This window comes from Thermobia domestica, chromosome 2 (assembly GCF_964235325.1).
Source record: "Thermobia domestica chromosome 2, izTheDome1.hap1.1, whole genome shotgun sequence".
Classification (NCBI taxonomy): domain Eukaryota; kingdom Metazoa; phylum Arthropoda; class Insecta; order Zygentoma; family Lepismatidae; genus Thermobia; species Thermobia domestica.
The window spans coordinates 339,793,531-339,811,581 of record NC_137455.1 but is presented as its reverse complement, the minus strand read 5'-3'; the positions used below and the strand labels follow the sequence as shown (position 1 = coordinate 339,811,581).

General features: G+C 35.1%; 1 protein-coding gene across 1 annotated transcript in view; it reads right to left on the bottom strand.

Moving 5' to 3' along the window:
• The window catches only part of LOC145678735 (C3 and PZP-like alpha-2-macroglobulin domain-containing protein 8), a 1,617,316-nt gene that overhangs the window by 611,952 nt on the left and 987,313 nt on the right, over positions 1–18,051 (bottom strand). The window contains exon 6 of the mRNA XM_081749186.1: positions 10,721–10,846. Within this exon, the coding sequence (XP_081605312.1) occupies positions 10,721–10,846 (126 nt within the window). The remainder of the gene's footprint in view (positions 1–10,720; positions 10,847–18,051) is intronic.

Sequence of the window (18,051 nt, the reverse complement as noted above, 5' to 3'; positions counted from 1 at the left end):
AAGCTTTCTTGAATGAAGTTTTTGTAGCTGGTATCTCCTTTTCCTTGCATACAGAATAAGTACTTAGCTATTACTTGATCATTTCTTGTTTCAGTTATAATGTTAGAAATTCCACAACTATCAACTTTCGAGGACGGATTTTCTCGTTGAAACACAAGAGTTAGCATCTCTGAAATATTCTGTTGCTCTTGAATTGTTAAAGACTTTTAAAATTCGTGATGAAGAGCATATTCATCATCTTCATTAAGGTCACAAAACTGTCTCTCAAAAGAATGTAATGTTTTCTTTCTCATGTGTGATAAGATAGTCTTTTGTCATAGCTTCTTTTCCTCTGGTTACTTCGATTATACCTCTATATCCTTTGCGTGGCTTATTGTGGTGTTGCTCTGATGCTTGATCAATACAACATTGCTAAATCTATTGTTACTATGTTGACCTGTGAAATTACCGTTTTTAATGGTAATTAATCTCATAATAGATCAGAGGATGTTCTTGTTCTAATTTTAAACAATCATGTAATATAGAGTGCACCACCGTACATAATTTATTCTGTCAAATGAGAAGAAAAAAAGTGACAAGCACTCTCTTAGGCTGCACACATGTAAATTCCAGTTATTTTCTCGGTTCGCTTCAATTAAGCCTCGGAGAAGAAGAGCCAATGTGGAAACAAACTGCTCCGAATAGGCAAACATTTCACTTCTTTGTATTGAACTTTCTCTAAATTTCTTAAAGTGCATTCTGATGGAGATGACACTCAAGTTTTCGATTTAAATGAACTTTGTTCTTCATACACTGATAACTGTATGCGTTGAACTGTAGAGAACAATTCGGAGTACTTAGTTATATTAATCTGTTCAGTGAACGCTTTCCACTTCAATGTTTCCATTGCTTCACAAAGTATTCCTATTGCTCTAACTTCCCTGCTACGGTGGTTTCCTTTTAAATCGCTTTCAGCAGTGTGTGGATCCAAGGTTTCTGTTTCAGCAACAATTTCCAAAGTTCCACTGCCCTTGAGGTATAGACCAATACATGGTATAGACCCGTAAAACAAGTACGACTTTTTGAAGACGAAATCCTCCAAGACCAAGAAATATGTTAGAATTTTTTTCGGGTTGAAGGAACTGGATTTCTTTAGCTATATGATATACGCCTTCGTCACACCACAGTGAACTCTCTTCTGCATTTAACTGGTGCAAGATACCTTGGAAATTACACATTTTGTATAAATAGTCATACTGAGTTGCAGGATAGGGTAGAATTGGAGTGTATTTCGTAATGGTATCGTGAGATGGATGTTCAGGCAGTGGACCCACAAAAGCGTTTCTGGAGGGAATCTCAACATCCTGAGGGAAATCGGATTGAGGTAAGCTGGATTTTTTAAAGAAATCTTGAAAGAAATCATATGAGATCCAATTTCATTTGCTGTAATTAGGTCACTGCTAAGAACGAAAGTACTGAGGATACTGCATCTTGTTTTGGCTTTGTGTAGTACAATAGTTTTTGGGCATCTATATCTTCAGTGAGACTTCGTGAAGTGGCATCAATGCCAAAGGTTCCCAGGTATCTCTCTGGAGTATCAGATTCTTCTAACGAAACATTAAGATAATCATTCATATGATGGTCTAGAAACAAGACAAGTACTATGTCATAAGTTCTATCCATTTCAGAAAATGTAACTTTATCTGTGTCGAAATTATTCATAGCACCTCGAACAAAAATGTTGGGTTTTGTTGACAGTGGTACGGAAATACGATCTCTTTCAGCCCTAATAATAGTCCTGTTTACTTGCTTTTGATCTTGACGTAGTACATTATCACAATTGCGGTATACACCATGACAGTTGAATATGATGATGAGAGTTCTGGATCTACTTAAATGGTGTATTGCTTGAGCATTAGGAATATGTAATGGTGTCTTTTAAGCCATTGTGTATTAAGAAATAAGGTATCACATATATGTTGAGTACACGATGATGCCTTGTAATCAAAGACAAGCACTTTGAGATATAAACCGTATTTAATCTATCTTTTGTAAATTTTGAACTATTCGGTCAATATGTTGTATTCAATACATGTAGAGTAAAAATCAGTATTTTATAAGGAAGAAAATTCTATATCACTTAGCTTTAAATCATTAATCTTTGCTTTATTGACGGCTTCAACATTAACCTAGACTTCTGGTCATAGCAGGACTCCAACAGTGCTGCCAAACCCACTCACCAAGAAATTTCCTCCTGTACTTACTGTGCTAAAGGAAAAAAATGGAAACTTTTAAGAGTTTTTTCCCACATTTTTCTTTCCATCCCATACGCACTACTGGCAAAATACCTAAAAGCCTATATTCTTAAAAATAGATCGAGATATTATTCGTATCTCTGCGGCAGTTACAGTCTGAGCTGGAGTTGTCTCTATGTGGCAAAAGTATTTCCATTAAATCCAAAGATTGTTAGAGCGACCAAAATCATATAAAACAAAATATTTTATTACTCTTCTGTTAGTGAATCAAACAAGACAAAACTATCAGTTTATATTTAAGACATAACAGAAAATGCCTGTAATTTTTGTTTTTCGCCTAGAATCCAGGGTTGCTATCTAACAATAACAGAATATCGGTAAAATGGAAATTTTGAGAGAAATTTCCGAAATTTCCCTCGTTTACTTCCCTGTTGTGTGTACTACTGACAAGTGAATAACGTCAGCTAAAAGCCTATACTATTCCAAATCGAACGAGGTATAATTGATAACTTTGCAAACAATTACAGCTTGAGCTAGATGTATTTAAAACGACCACAGAAAAAATTAGGAAATACGAAAGGACTATTCAAGATGGCGGCCATTGCGCAATAATGACCATGATTCAGAACATATGACCAACTATTTTAAAACACTTAAGATAGTAGAACTCGGTAAAACAAACACATTTTCTGGCTCTGAAACTTTCAACAGGACTCTTCTAGCTACTAGACTATAGATGCCGTAAGCCCAGAAGTCTAAATATTATATATATAAACAAAATTTTGTACTATTGGGAAGTAGACACAATGAATCAGAAATAAATGTGAAATAAGTGTTACTTGTCAATTTCTTTTTATCAAACTAATTTTGTGTGTTATTTCAAAAAGTGCATACATATGAATCTTTAAAATAGCTTAGCTTAATAATCTTAGCTTAATAACATATGAATCTCAAAAATCAAGAATTAATGATAATAACACTCTCGTATTTAAAAGAGAAAGCAAATAACATAGAACTAACAAATTTAGAAAAAGAACAAACAAACGAGGTTAAATGTTAAAGAAGAACCATCCAGTACTCCTAGTATTGTTTCGCTATATGATAGCAAAATAGAAAAAAAAGGAAATCTGGAAATAGTGCATTTCTGAGAACAAACTTTCCTTTGTTCTCGATTAAAGAAATTAGTCATTCATAAACTATTTTATTATTATGACGTATCGAAATTTACATATAGAGGGTGAACCTGAAAGATGTGCACAAACTCCGAGAGGTTATTGGTGACATCAAAAGAAGACAAAAAGTCTTACAGCATATTGTTGAATTCGTTGAATGATACTATCCGGAATCTGATATAGAAACCGGAAAATTTATCACTTTTGGTTTATATAGGATGGTAGAGAAGGAAATGGAACTTATTTTTGGAACGCTGAATATATGTTAAAAATAAATGAATTGAAGAAGATAGAAAATTATATATATATATATATATATATATATATATATATCTTTTTGTTAATACATCTTACCATATGTACTCTGATACATGGCGATGGACGAACACAATAAATAGTACATAAAGCTAGACGACCTAACGTAAAATCAGGGATACTTCCGGGTGATGAGGAAAGTTGAAAATTGACATGCATATAGCGTTAGGATAGAAAACAACAAGAAAACTCAAATGTATATAAATATATAAATCGAAAAAATACTTCTGAGCACTGAAAGGAGCTTTAAGTAGAGATCTTAAAGACGAAAAATGTCCAAAATGACTAATTATAGGAGTTGATTCCCTTGTACACTGAACGTTTCAATTAAATATAGAAAAAAAAAACTCGTACATAATTTTTGGCATAAAATCTCATGTTTTAGGTAATTGGAATAAAAACTTAGGATTCATTGTGCTTGTAAGTTTTTGATGGGATTACCTAAGTGAATTACCAAAAATTAAAAAAATCCAAGAGGAATTTTATAGAGAATTGAAACGTCTTCCCCATGATATTTAAATGGGACACCTTTTTGCACCCCATAAATATCAGGTATTTTCAGTGTACAATGATGGAAAATATTACTCCATATTATCCTGCTATTTCATAATATTAGCAGTTGGAGCCGTTGAGGGATCACATCGCTTAAAAAAAAAAAAAAAAAAACCTAATATAACTTCAAATAAGAAAAGAAAACTTGCCTAATGCACTAGTTTTTCGATGCAGGAATTAATGCATTAAGTATGTTTTCTTCCTTTAGTTTGTACTGAAAAAAGACTAACTTTGCCGATGTGATTTCTCTCAAGAACAACCATTGTAAATCCACTGTTGAGGGCGAAAATGGTTATATTTTCTTGCACATGCCTTAAAAGAGGAAAAAAGAAGAAGCGTAGATTGTTTATCATGATTATGAAGTTAAGATTGTAAATTGGTGATTGATGGGAAATCTTCATGTCTTTAGGTAGAAGTTAAATATATATTGTATTAGAGGAAACGCCTTAATTATTTTAAAAATTAAGACATAGAGTAATATAAGGTGAAAGAATAACATCCACCTTTTTATTTCCTTTTGCCTTATTAATAATTTGTTGTTTCGCGAGACTTTATACAACTTCAAAATAAAAATGAAATCTTTCAGTTTAACGTCCCACAATTATACCTATTAGGCTAAGGGAGAGAGATGGTTAAGGCTAATGAATGATAATAATAGATTTGGTGGAATGAAAATGTGGGAGGAAACGGAAATGAAATGAAATGAAATCTTTGAGTTTTACGTCCCACGGTTATGCCGATTAGGCTAAAAAAGACAGTGATGATGAGTAATGAACGAAATGGTGGAATGACGAAAGTGGAAGGAAACGGGAGAACCCCGAGAAAACCCACGCACACGGTGCTTGTCCACCACAAAGTTCACTTGACGGGGGCTGGGATCGAACCCGGGACCCCTAGCACCAGAGGTGAACGCTCTACCACTGAGCCACCGCGGCTCTGGGAGGAAACGGGAACATCCCAAGATAACCCACGGACACCATTGTCAACCACAAACACTTGACCAGGGACCGAACCACGTACCACGCTCTATCACTGAGCTACCGTGCCTCCTTATATAACTTCAAATTGATACATATTAGAAACCATTTAATTTCTCGTAAACTTGTACGTACAAAGCATAGTTATTTCCCATTAATACCACGTTATATGTGAAAACCAAAATATGTTCCTCTATATTTAATTGAAACGTTCAGTACCCAATGGAATCAACTCCAATAATTGGTCAATTTGGACATTTTTCATCCTTAAGATCTCTACCTACAGTTCCTTTCAGTGCTTAGAAGAATTATATCGAGACTAGAGATGGACAAAATTTTCTGGAATCGGACATTTCACTTTCCAGATTTCGAAGAAGTTCCGGAATTCGGTAAAAGTTTGGAACTTTTCCGAATTTCGGACTTTTTTCGAACTCTGGAACTTTTCCGAATTCCCAGAATTTTCCGATTTTACTTTCCGGATTCCGGAAAGTAAAAATTCTAGAGTTGGACATCCTTAATTCAGACATTGTGCAGATAACTCTTATAATGCAAAAAAGTTCTTTTTTTTAATTTTCTTAAACAGAGCGTACAATCTTTATTTAGTATTATCACAACCTTGAAAATTGGACTTAATTACTTTTGTACTCTGGACGCTCGAATTTATAATTATAATAAAGGGATTTGTCAATCAATACTAAGTTAGAACAAGGTGTTAAGGTAGAACTTGGTAGCACTATATTACTAGTAATTGAATCTTCAACATGAAGTAGTCCATAGCAGAATTAGGAACAACTCGTAGTCATTCCGTTATGTATAACTACTTGCCACTTGCATTTTTTATTACTTTTTTAATGTGAATTGCTAGTAACTATACTTCTAAACTATCTCAGATTAAGTCTTCTACCGTTCTGTTTTTCTCTTTTTCCTTCACAGCTGTTCTAACGTCCCTAGTGAATCCAGAGGATTTTTTTTAACGTAACGTAGCGGCGTTAGGTATGGAAGATACGAGGATTTACTGCAAATTAAAGGGAAGCCTTCTGTTTTTCCTGTTCCATCCCATAATCAGTGTTTGTGGACAAGGATATCCCATTGGAGACCACAACAAAACTCCGACGAACATTGGCTACTACTGTGTTCAATAATGTATAGAGTTTCTGTTTTGTATTAAGGAACAGAAGAGCTTTTTTCTTCAAACATCCCCAAGAAATGCATTACGCACTTTAATATTGCAAGTATCTTCCACGTTGTACGTTACTTGGGCGGCTTCTCTCGGAATATAACAATAAATATAATTCACATAGTAGGTAAACAAATCCTCAGTAGGTAAATTAAAATACTTTTTCACGAACTTCCACGTCGAGAATGGGCAGAAATAAGATAATGAACTGTTTCCGTTATTACTAAATACATGAAATTTCGCCGTAACCGTAATACTGCACATTATGGATACGTTAAAATATCAAATTATCTATACTTTCGACAAAGCAGATGTTTTGAAATATCTATTATCAACATCCTGGAACCAAATCACATCCAGGAAGAAATTAAATGTTAATTGAAAACAGAGAGTTTGCGTTACTATTCGGTCCAAAATATTTTGTCTTCGTGAATCCTGTCGAACTTTTGAAGCATAAAATAATAAAATGATAATTATGCCTTGTACTATATGGTTTCGAAACATGATCGCTTACTTTAAGGGTGTTGGGCTATTTTTTGCGTGTGTGTAGGTTTGTTTCTTTATTATTTTCTGATTCCACCAATCAAATATTATTCTTTACCCTTACTCGTAATCTTTCTTAAAATGACCCTTGTAATCTCTATCGTTCTTTTATTATAAGCTACTCCAAAATCACTACTTCGCAAATCTTCTCCAGTTGCTTTAGTATGAATCAGAAACTTTCTGATTATCTTCTTAACATCTTATTAGCATTACACATTCTTTTACTTACCCGTTTAAACTCTTACCACAATTATCTTAAAGACGTCTTAGCTATGTCTTCCTAATATCTTTCTTAAAATCTTCCATGAATCTAATCCCCATAATCTCTACGTAATCTCTATATTTACACATACTCACAACTATCTTCCTTATAAACGACTAGTGTCACATTTTAAAACACTTTGTACCTACATACTCTTATATTCCAACAAAGGGAAGAACGCAAACTGAAAGCATTTGAAAATGAAATCCTAAAGCGAATATTCGGATCCAAAACACGGACAGAAAGGGGGAAGAATGGCGGAAACTTCATAACAAGAAACTACATGTGGTTTATCTAACATTGTTAGGGTCATTAAATCTAGGAGGCTCAGGTGGACCAGTTATATAGCCAGAATGGAAAAAATTAGAATGCTGTAAAGATTTTAACTGAATACCCAATTGGAAAAATACCATTAGGAGGACGTAGGCTCATATGAGAATACAATATTAAGATGAAATAGGAATACATACAAAGTAGAAACCGGATCCAGTTAGACAAGGACAGAAGTCAATGGAGAGCTATGTATTTGTGAATATACATTGAATCTCCGAGTTCCATAGGCGATAGAGTTAGATAGGTAGGTGAATAAATCAATTAATAAAACCACTATTAACATGAGAAAACAAAGAAAGCATTTATTGGCACTGAACGACGTTTGAAGTTGATTGCTTTACACAGAATCATATTCTGACAAGAGAAGTGCAGTTAGTTATCAGAGTAATGGATGGAAACATGTATAGTTTGCATTGAGTAAAAGTTAATATTGAGGGTATATGTGTAATTCATGGACATTATTAATAGTACGTTGGTTCAGTGGTTCTCAACCTTTTCCTGCCTAGTGCCATCTTGTGATTGTCGTGTGTGCCTCCCAACCTCTCTCATCTTAATCGAAACCACCCATGCAAAGACCTGAACAGAGCAATCTAAGAACTAGAAAAAATTCTTAAAATCAACGCAGAAGAATATTATATATGTTACTTATTCTAGCAGAAGCAATCATGTTCTTCGCAAGAAGATAATATGTTTCATTTTGGACATAAAGGGCAATAGAGCCTGAGTTTGGATTTAAACGGTATCGGAAGTATTACTGTTCATCTCAGCGACCCCGAAGACTATATAATTGACACTAATATCGTTCATTTTCGATAATTTTATATATTTTACCCCTCCCCCCCGCTTCCCGAGTTGCGTGGCTGAATGGTAGAATTAGGATTTAAACAGCATCGGAAGTATCACTGTTCATCTCAACGAGCCAGAAATCTATGGATTCGACACTAATATAGGCCATTTTCGAACACTTTTATATATATATCTCCCTCTCCTCTAAGTTGTACCGAATAAGTGAAAAGATGAAAAAAAACAAAAACATCCCAGATCCAAACCTCATCTACATTGAAAATTTGATGGAGGTCAGTTGGGCAGTTCAAGAGATACAAAGACACAGACATAGTGACTTTCAACTTTATGTATTAGATTAGATAAAAGATAGATAGAAGGAAATTTTGTTTCTATTATTTGTCTTATATTAGCCATCTTTTCTCTTGTATTTTTTCTCGGAGAAATGCATTTTTTAAAAATTATTTTAAAACTCTCTTCACCTTCTAAAAGAAAGGGACCAACGAACGCTTTTTCGAACGAATGTATTACAGAAACTTAAATGCGTATTATGATCAACCTATTATTATTATGTGTAAAAGAAAAATCTGAACTACCAATAATTTGTAAACCGCATAATGGCTTTAATCTAATAATAATAAGAAAGTCGTCAGCCCCAATCGTCTCATTTTGTGTCTCATTGTCTCATTCTTTGAAAACGAAAACGATCCTTGGGGGACATTGCCACCCAAGTTAAGAATCACTGGTTTAGTTGATCATCTGGAGTACGTCAGGTGAGGTTGAACAGGCAGTAATGGAACAGGTCGCGAACATCGTGACCCGTACCCCGGAGGTAGTTAGATCCATATGACCTCCCACACCCGGTGACGCATTCTGATTCATGATCCGAAGTGTCTCAGTCTGACACAAATAGACTCATGCCTCGGAGTGACACAGTGACCTAGGTAGACCTTGTGGAGTCCAGAGATGATTAAACATCGTAATACACATGGGAAATATATGTGAAGTCCTTAATGAAATTCTAACAAATACAATTCTCTCTCCTCTCTCTCTCTCTCTCTCTTTCTCTCTCTCTCTCTCTCTCTCTCTGTGTGTGTGTGTGTGTGTGTGTGTCTTTTCACTAAATCTATAAAGTTCTTTCTCGTTTGTGTGTGCTGGTGTGTGTGTCAAACCATTGCACTGAAAGGTAACTATAACTATAAGGTAACTATAATGACGGTCTACACAGTTCATACGGAGGTAGCATCGGCGAAGATTAATAGTGGACGGATCCCAAGTATTGAAGAAAATCACCACACCGAAACCTGTATAGCGAATAGCCTGTAGGCGATGTTTATATTTATACTGAATATATACTTGTCTCCTCTCTACCTTGGAACACTGTGTACCGCATTGCCCCGATATTCCCTTGACTCTGTGGTTACATTCATAGAACACATTACAGCTAGTTATGTTATGGTCAATTTAGGATATACATGCATTGCGTGGTCTAGATGTTATTATTTGCGACCAATGACATAATCATCCACCATAAATATGGACCTATTCACACTCTAAGAAGTGTTGAGTCGTGGTTTTATAAAAAATGACGGTCCGAGGTTCGATTCCCGTTGGAGCCACACGGTCGAAAAAGCGTAAAAAGCTTTTTCAGATCAGCCATCCTGAATGAGGTTTTCCTGGACTTTCCTCATTCAAACTAGGTAAATGCCGAGGTGGTACCTAACTTATAGGTTCCAGATCGCTTCCTTCCTTTCCCAATACTTTCTTCCTTCCCTTTCCCCGGATTCTGTGCTCGCCGAGGGACGTCAACCGTCAAACGTGACGGGATAAATGGCCATACATATAGATGCCGAATGCCTAGAAATCTAAATCCTATAAAAATTGATATGAATTACTGGATGTCCGTAAAGTTACAAAACCAGAACTTTACAGTTAGAACTTTCCAACTACAAGTGCGAATTAAATAAAACTCCCACTTACAGAAGGTTTGTCGTTGTAGATATTTGTGAAATATTTGTGGGGTGGTTTTGACATTCGTCCTGACGACTGTCACAAATATATGAATATGAAAAAATGTTTTTACAAAACATAAAAAAATCATAAATATAAGACAATTATGGGTTCTTTTGTGGACAAATGGGAACGTCAATGGGCAGTCTGAGTAGGAAGATATCGTTATGAAACAAGAATGATACATTGATATCTAGTGTAGACATCCTACGGTAGTGATAATGGTACGTCGTAAAAAAGATAGAAAGAAAAAAACACTCCATAATGCCAGAGGCGAGCCCAAAACTCTGATCTACCAGAATTTCTAGAATCTCTCCTAAATGCAGAAATTTACAAATATAAAATTCCAATTATACTCTTACCTTCGTCAAGTGATACCTCTTCCCATATGGCCACTTTAGTTCCTGATGGATCCCGAACACAAACTTTTCCAGTGATATCTGATGGCACTTGAAGATTATGGTCCAGCGCCAGAATCCAGAAGAAAACTGTAATGAAACGAGTATGAAATAATAAATAAAAACTTCTTATGATAGTTAAGTAACACACTATATTAGCAAGAGCACACGGAAAACACAATTAAATACCTTCAAAATCTGCTTCTCTAAAATTATACAAGTTCATAATAATGTAATAAGTTATCAACCCGTATACTTTCTGCTGGTATAATGAATCGGGTTCGACTCTCGATGAGAAAGCATTAAAAGTTGAACACATTACGTTTGTTCTGAATTCACCTTAAATGTAATTCCACAACTAATAGATCCTTGTTGCTAACATCAGACGCTAAACTTCAACAAATAATAGTAGTAATAAAATGGTTTTCAGCTGTTGTATATAAGGGTTTACATATTCCTTAACCCTTTCCGGCACCTGGTTTTTTGGGCTATTTTTTAGACTTTCAGTCAAGCAGCTACTGCATCGTCACTATTTATCCTAGGATCATGGTTCATACCTCATTCTCTTCAGAACAAAGCTGGCTTTCAAATGATACCACTTGCATGCTCATACCATATACCAGGAGCGGGAAAAAAGATGTCAAAGGGAAAATTTCGGAGGGAAATTTTTTTCTCGCACTTTGGGCCCCTCTGGAGCGGCTCTGTCTGAACGTAGACATATAAAAAAAATCTGATAAATAGTACTTGGTATACTGAATGTGTGTGCCAAATTTCAAATTTCTATCTTGAATACCAATAACAACATTTAAACCATATCTATTATTAGATTATATTGTGTAAGAACTTGCGCATCTTCTTGCGCAACATAGATAAATGCTCTTCATTTTTGTGCTTACAACCAGTTTTTCAATCTATAATTTTTATACAATAAATTATGTAGCGCTAAAATAGTGTTTGATGTCTAAAACTTGAATGAAATAGTGTTCTCACGAGACTCGAGAAATTTCTCATCTCCCCTCGTCTCAAAAGCGAGACGAGACAAGAATCGTCTCGTGGTCAACACTGTTTCGTATAAGATACAAAAATATACTGTATGTATTCAAATAAATATGAGTCGAAAAACACTTCGTGTGGAAATTGGAAATGGTAAAAGCACTTTCGAAAAGTGTTTTATAGAACAGTTAAGCACTGGTCATAAGCCATAGGCTTAAATGACACTACATGGTTGTGACCTTGGCGCAACAAAATTAGACCTTCACAAGTGTCTAGTATGTTTAATATATAATATAACCAATGATTAACGCGCGTCATTACTTTGACCGCAGAATTAACTATCGCAACATAAGCACTCGACTTTCTGTATATACAAGAAAGTAATACCATACATTTTACCTAGGTATTGTGTAGCAACTGTACGTTGCCGCGCGCTCTATCCGCCGAGATCGATGGTGGTGTAGGTCTACTATCGAGTAAGTACTTGTTTATTTTTCTCCGATCTCTTAGAGATGAAGGACAGGCGACTACGTAAACTTCTGTTTCGTTTCTTGTACAAGTCGCGATGCAGCGCTCACTTGTCATGACCAACTACTTGACCAAATAATAACATGGTAACGCTGCCCTGGCCACCCTATAGTCCCGACGTAACTCCGGAATACTTATTTTCGATTCCTCATTTGAAATTGGTGATGTCCCCGTGAAAGGACATCAGTATAGAACAATTGACGATGTGAAAGTAACTTGTGAGAAGACTAAACTCACTTCCTGATAATGCCTTCTAAGATGCCTTTGCAGATTGGCAATCCCGCTGACCCACACGGCACGAGCTGGGATCGAACCAGGGACCCCAAGCATCGGAGGTGAATGCTCTACCATTGGGCCGAAGCGCCCGCATAACACAAATCGTTGTCGTGTCCAGTGGAACAAACATCTACTTTTAAAAAAAATAATAATTTTCCATTTGTTTTTTAATATTTATGGAAGAATGCCTGTCCCATTAATATTTTAGTACGTTAAAGCTGATAAAGACGTATTTACGCTCTACAATGGCCCAGGAAAAACTTAATTAATTGGCCATAGTAGCTATTGAAAATGATGAAGCCAGAAAGTTAGATTTCAAGGAGATATTATCCACATTTGCTCACAGAAAAGTCACGAGAATGCCATTTAGTGTTTGAATAAAATATGTATATGTCATTATGCAGTTAATTTTGTTCACTTCAATTTTAATTTATTAGTATTTTTGTGTTATCATTATATAATCATTACACTGCGTGTTTTGGAACAACGTATCGTTAACATCGCCTTGCAGAACAAACATTAACAAACCGTACATTTTGATTTTGAACATATATGATGATTGTAGTTTTAATTTGAAGCAAATACAAATAATTATAGACGTCACCTAAACACGTTAGTTTAGTATTCTAACGCTATGATAAATTTACTAAAAAATTTGTGAGATAATCGCAAGGAAACAAGAGTTTATTTTATTTTATTTATTTATTTTAGTAAAAGTCAGAAAATCACAAAGGTTTTGTTATCACTTACACATTGGGTTTTAATATTTGCATCTTCTATGCTATTAGTATGTTGATGTATATCAAATTCACAAAAAATAAGAATAGCATTCTATTACAATAATTCAAAACCATGTTTTCATTATCTTTTATGTTTTAACTACAAAAGCCATTCACTTTAAAACATAATACCAACTTCTTTTATCTTACATTTCATATTTACATCTATGAGTATAGAATTAGCTCTGTTTGTTTTTCGTAATACACTCGGGGTTGGGGGGAAGTGCATGGGAATTAACGCCCCGGGCGCTTACAACCCACGCGACGGCCCTGAGAAGGAGAATATACAACACAATCTAGTTTTTATAATTTAAATTCCTAATGTTTAAATAAATGTGATGAAATACTAAATAAATAAATTTTAATTAAAATTATAAATAGATGTAGACAAGGAACACTGGATTTATATTTTTGAAATTAGTATTAGTATTGTGAAAATTTATTTCTATAAGATACTGTTATTGGTCCTTACTATGCCTTCAAAAGATTTCCCGAGTAATACAAATATAATATCTAAATATCTAAAAATTCTATCCTTAATGGCAATTCTATTTTGAGAATATATTTTTAACAGTTATATTTCAGGGTTAAGTTCCAAAGTTGGTCGTCCGTTTCAAGCATAATTATGAAAATTTGTCGGTACAAAATGAATAATTTGCTTGTTTGTGTGCTAAATAATGTATAAGGAGAGCGAAAGTTGTGTTTTATTTTCTTATACAAACGGTTCGAAATATGGAACTATTTGGCGAGCAGAGGGAACTACTTGGTGCAAAGTTACTTCATGGTAGTATTATGGGAATGTAATGAGCATTTGTTTTGTAATCATGGCTGGTGACAATGAGGAAAATCTAAAAGTAAGTGAAACTCATGGCTTAATAAATCTAAAAATAAATTTTTAGAAAATACGGTAAGCAAGTAAACTGTAAAGAAGCGTGGAGAAAATTTTACTTTTCAATGTAACGGTAACGGTAACATAACGTACATGACGGCAAGGTTCTAAAACACAGGTCCCCCTTCCCATTTAGCTGTAATAAAGACAGAAAACAACGTGCCCTGTGGGATTCTAACCCGCCTTCACTCGCTAACACTCGCTCGGCAATACTATGTGTATTAAACTTTGGTACAGAAAGAAAACAAAAATTACACTTTTTGCCGTAAATTAGTCGGACGACCAACTTCGGAATAAATGCCATATTTCCTTTGCATAGCACTAATGTTCTGTAAAGAACCAAAATTCGTCTTGCTGCAAGAATGAAATCCAAAACTCCTCAGAGACAACGGAATATATTATAGTCGTTAAATGTTAATATTTATTACAATCTCAGCCTTTTAAAATTATGTCTAGGTCAAAAAGAGAAATGAAAAATTCTTCTCATAATATACTAGTAGAATCCTATTTCCGGTGAAAATTTGAGGAACTGTTCGTTGTAGAACGTTCTAAAGAGCAAACAGAAGAAATGATGGGTTTTCTACCGAAACCTTTTTCCCACTAGGCCAACGAGAGAGTGCCTGCTGCTGTTGGACTCGGAGATAAATGTGAGCACTTCTGAGTGTCTTTATCTAGTACATATATATATATATATATATATATATATATATATATATATATATATATATATATATATATATATATATATATATAGTTTTGTGTGTGTTTCAAGCTCATATGCGTGTGTAAGTGTACGCGCTTACGAGCCACTTCTGGTAACCGGAAATTAGCTCAATAGTGCTGCCCTCTTTCCATTTTGACCAAAACGAATCGTCACCGTCTTGTTCCTTTATTTTTCTTCTATTTGTAGTACATACAAGTTCTCTACACCCCTTTCGTTTCCTCTTCCTTGACATAACGATGGCTGTGAATTGATTTGCAGACAAGGTCCTTGTAGCAAGGGAGAAACATTCAACCGTTCTATCAGCGCCGTAATTTGACGTCTCGTGTTCTTTCCTTCTCTTGCTACTACTTTTATTATTATTGTTATTACTACCACATTTTTTTCTTGTATTGCTTCTAGCTGCAGAGTTTGTATTGAGAGGAAGAGAGAGATATATCTGGCTGAAAAGAAAGAGAAAAAAGCATGGAGGAAATATCTAGGAAACGGACCATTCGTAAAAGCCCACTTGTTCCAGTCTTTGACGTGCTTAAGGGTTAGTTTCTGTGAGAATTTCTTCAGGCGCATCTGTTCATTCCAATGCGAAAGCAACGACATAGCGAAGCAAGATTAGGAGATATGGTTGTGCTGTTTGAAAAGGAGTGGGTATGCGGGATTGAAGGGACTGTATCCTTGTGGGGGTGGAGGGTGCAAGAAGATCTCGAAGCTTGTCGAACTTCCTACAGTGATGTCATATCTAACATCTTTGAAATAAATCTAGAACTATATATATATATATATATATATATATAAAGAGAGATAGCGATCGTATTTTTGGTTGGTTTTTTGATGGAAGTTTTGTTCCTTTTAGTACCGGACCTATATGAGACGTGAACCTACAGCTTACCGTGGGATTCAACCACATGAGCTATCACCGGGAAGCGAACCGGTGATTCTGCGCCATGAATGCGTATGCAAACCATATAGCCACGAGAATTTATATATTTTTATACATATAAGTTTTGATTGTGCTGGACGTATATATACACAATTCTTAAATATATATATATATATATATATATATATATATATATATATATATATATATATATATATATATATAAATGTACACACTTTAACTAAAGAAACTTCTATTATTGTTGAAAACAATACAGGTTTCCTGCACCTGTAGGCAGGGCTTCCTATAGACCTCATGCGCTCTCAGACATATTTTACAGGGGGGTGCGATCATGCTCCCACCCTCAGCTAATGTCTGTCAGTCTTCTTCATTTTCTACTTTCAGGGCCACATTGGCTAACTGATAGAGCGCTTATCGCTGGTGCGTAGGTACTTGGTTCGATTCCCCGCCAAGTAAGTTTGTGGTGGCCATGGCATCTTCTGTAGCATACTAAGGGAAAAGAGTTTTTTTCTGGATGAGGATCTTAAATTCAGACATATTTTCTTCAGCTCAATCAGACCTGTCGATTGGTGTGTCACATATTTGGACAATTTCTTTTGTTACACGTTAAAACAATATTCTAAGAACTTCCTACTTTTCCGTGTGTATTACTTCTTTAAGCACATGTTGTAATAGGTAAACACGCTATTGTTTATAAAGAAGACAATACTGAAAGAAAAACAGGAAGACATGAAGCCAACACGGTGGAATCCGAAGATGGACGAAACACACCACAGATCACTTAACCTACAATACCTGCTGCTGAGGTCGCATTGAACAAAGGAGTTTTACCACCTACATAATCTCCGGTAGCTGTATTGAGTGAAAGAGATTCCTAATCACAACCCACCTCTGGTGCCCATTTTGAGAGAACAAGGATCCCTATAAACCAGGGATGCAAATAAGCAACAAAATTTTACTCGACCAAGAAGAAAGCTACTAGCTCACATCCCACAATAGAAATCATTTAGTTACCTTCGGTATTATATTAAATACTCGCCGGGCGAGTGATTATTTGCATCCCTGCTATAAACCGTCTCCCATAGTTGGAGAAATTCCTTCTTAAAACCCTGGAGGCTGCATTGGGCAAAAGGGTTACCCGTACACACCTAATACTAACCTTCATCAACCGAAGCTACTTTACGTGCGCTAAGGACAAATATTGAAAAACTTTTTTTGTATAGATATTACAAAGAAATTTTATAATTATTCCATACAGAATTATTTATATAATAAAAGTGGTGAAGGGATAATCCAACATTATTATTGACTCTACCAAATGGACATTATAATATTGTAGAAATTAAGATTGTTCCGTCTAATATCGGCACTAAACATAATTCTTGTTCCTCAATCATAATTGAAAGGCAAACAGTAAGGACAATATTATAGACCCTCGAGTTAGAAGACTGAGACCCTTGCAGACGCTTCTTCCTATGTATTTTATCTTCATCAACGTTTTGTATCCGTTTTAATTTAGTTTGTTCGTTAAATGAACGAAATTCAGTTCTATATATTAATCACTAATAGACAATTTGTAAAATTTCAAGACGATATTCTAAAAATAAACTCTGCTAAAAGACTGCAAATTGAACTACGCTATTCCATATTTTTTATTATAGGCAACCAACAATTGCTTGCTACTGTGCGGGTTGCATAGAAAATAGGGAATATTATAGTTTTAAACGGGATATTGATTGATAGCCATCGTTATTTGTGAAGACGATCACAGATTGAATCCATTAATGAATTCGGCCGTTACAAATCAAAATTTTGCTTTCGTTCAAAAGTTGTTGTGTGGAGTAACGGATATAATAACAGTACGATTTTGTAATTTTTTTGTAATAGGGACTAATATGTGCGCTATCAAAAATATACAAAGAGTTTGGTTGAGGGCATATAATTTGAAATACTCACGAACTACCACTATAAAAATTGTTGCGAAAGTACCGCAGGATTCTGAAATGTGGATATTTGGACACAGCACATATTAGTTCCGAAGTGAAGTCTTGACCCGACCACGGTAGGTCTCATAGTATTGGAGCTATGGATCTTTAAAGTTCATTCTTTTCATGTTTTCGGCAGTCTATAACTCCGAAAGGAAGCATTTGTGCACCTAGGTTGATCTATATTTTTGCCTTGTCTTCCTGCAAGAATCATCTCCCAAATGTT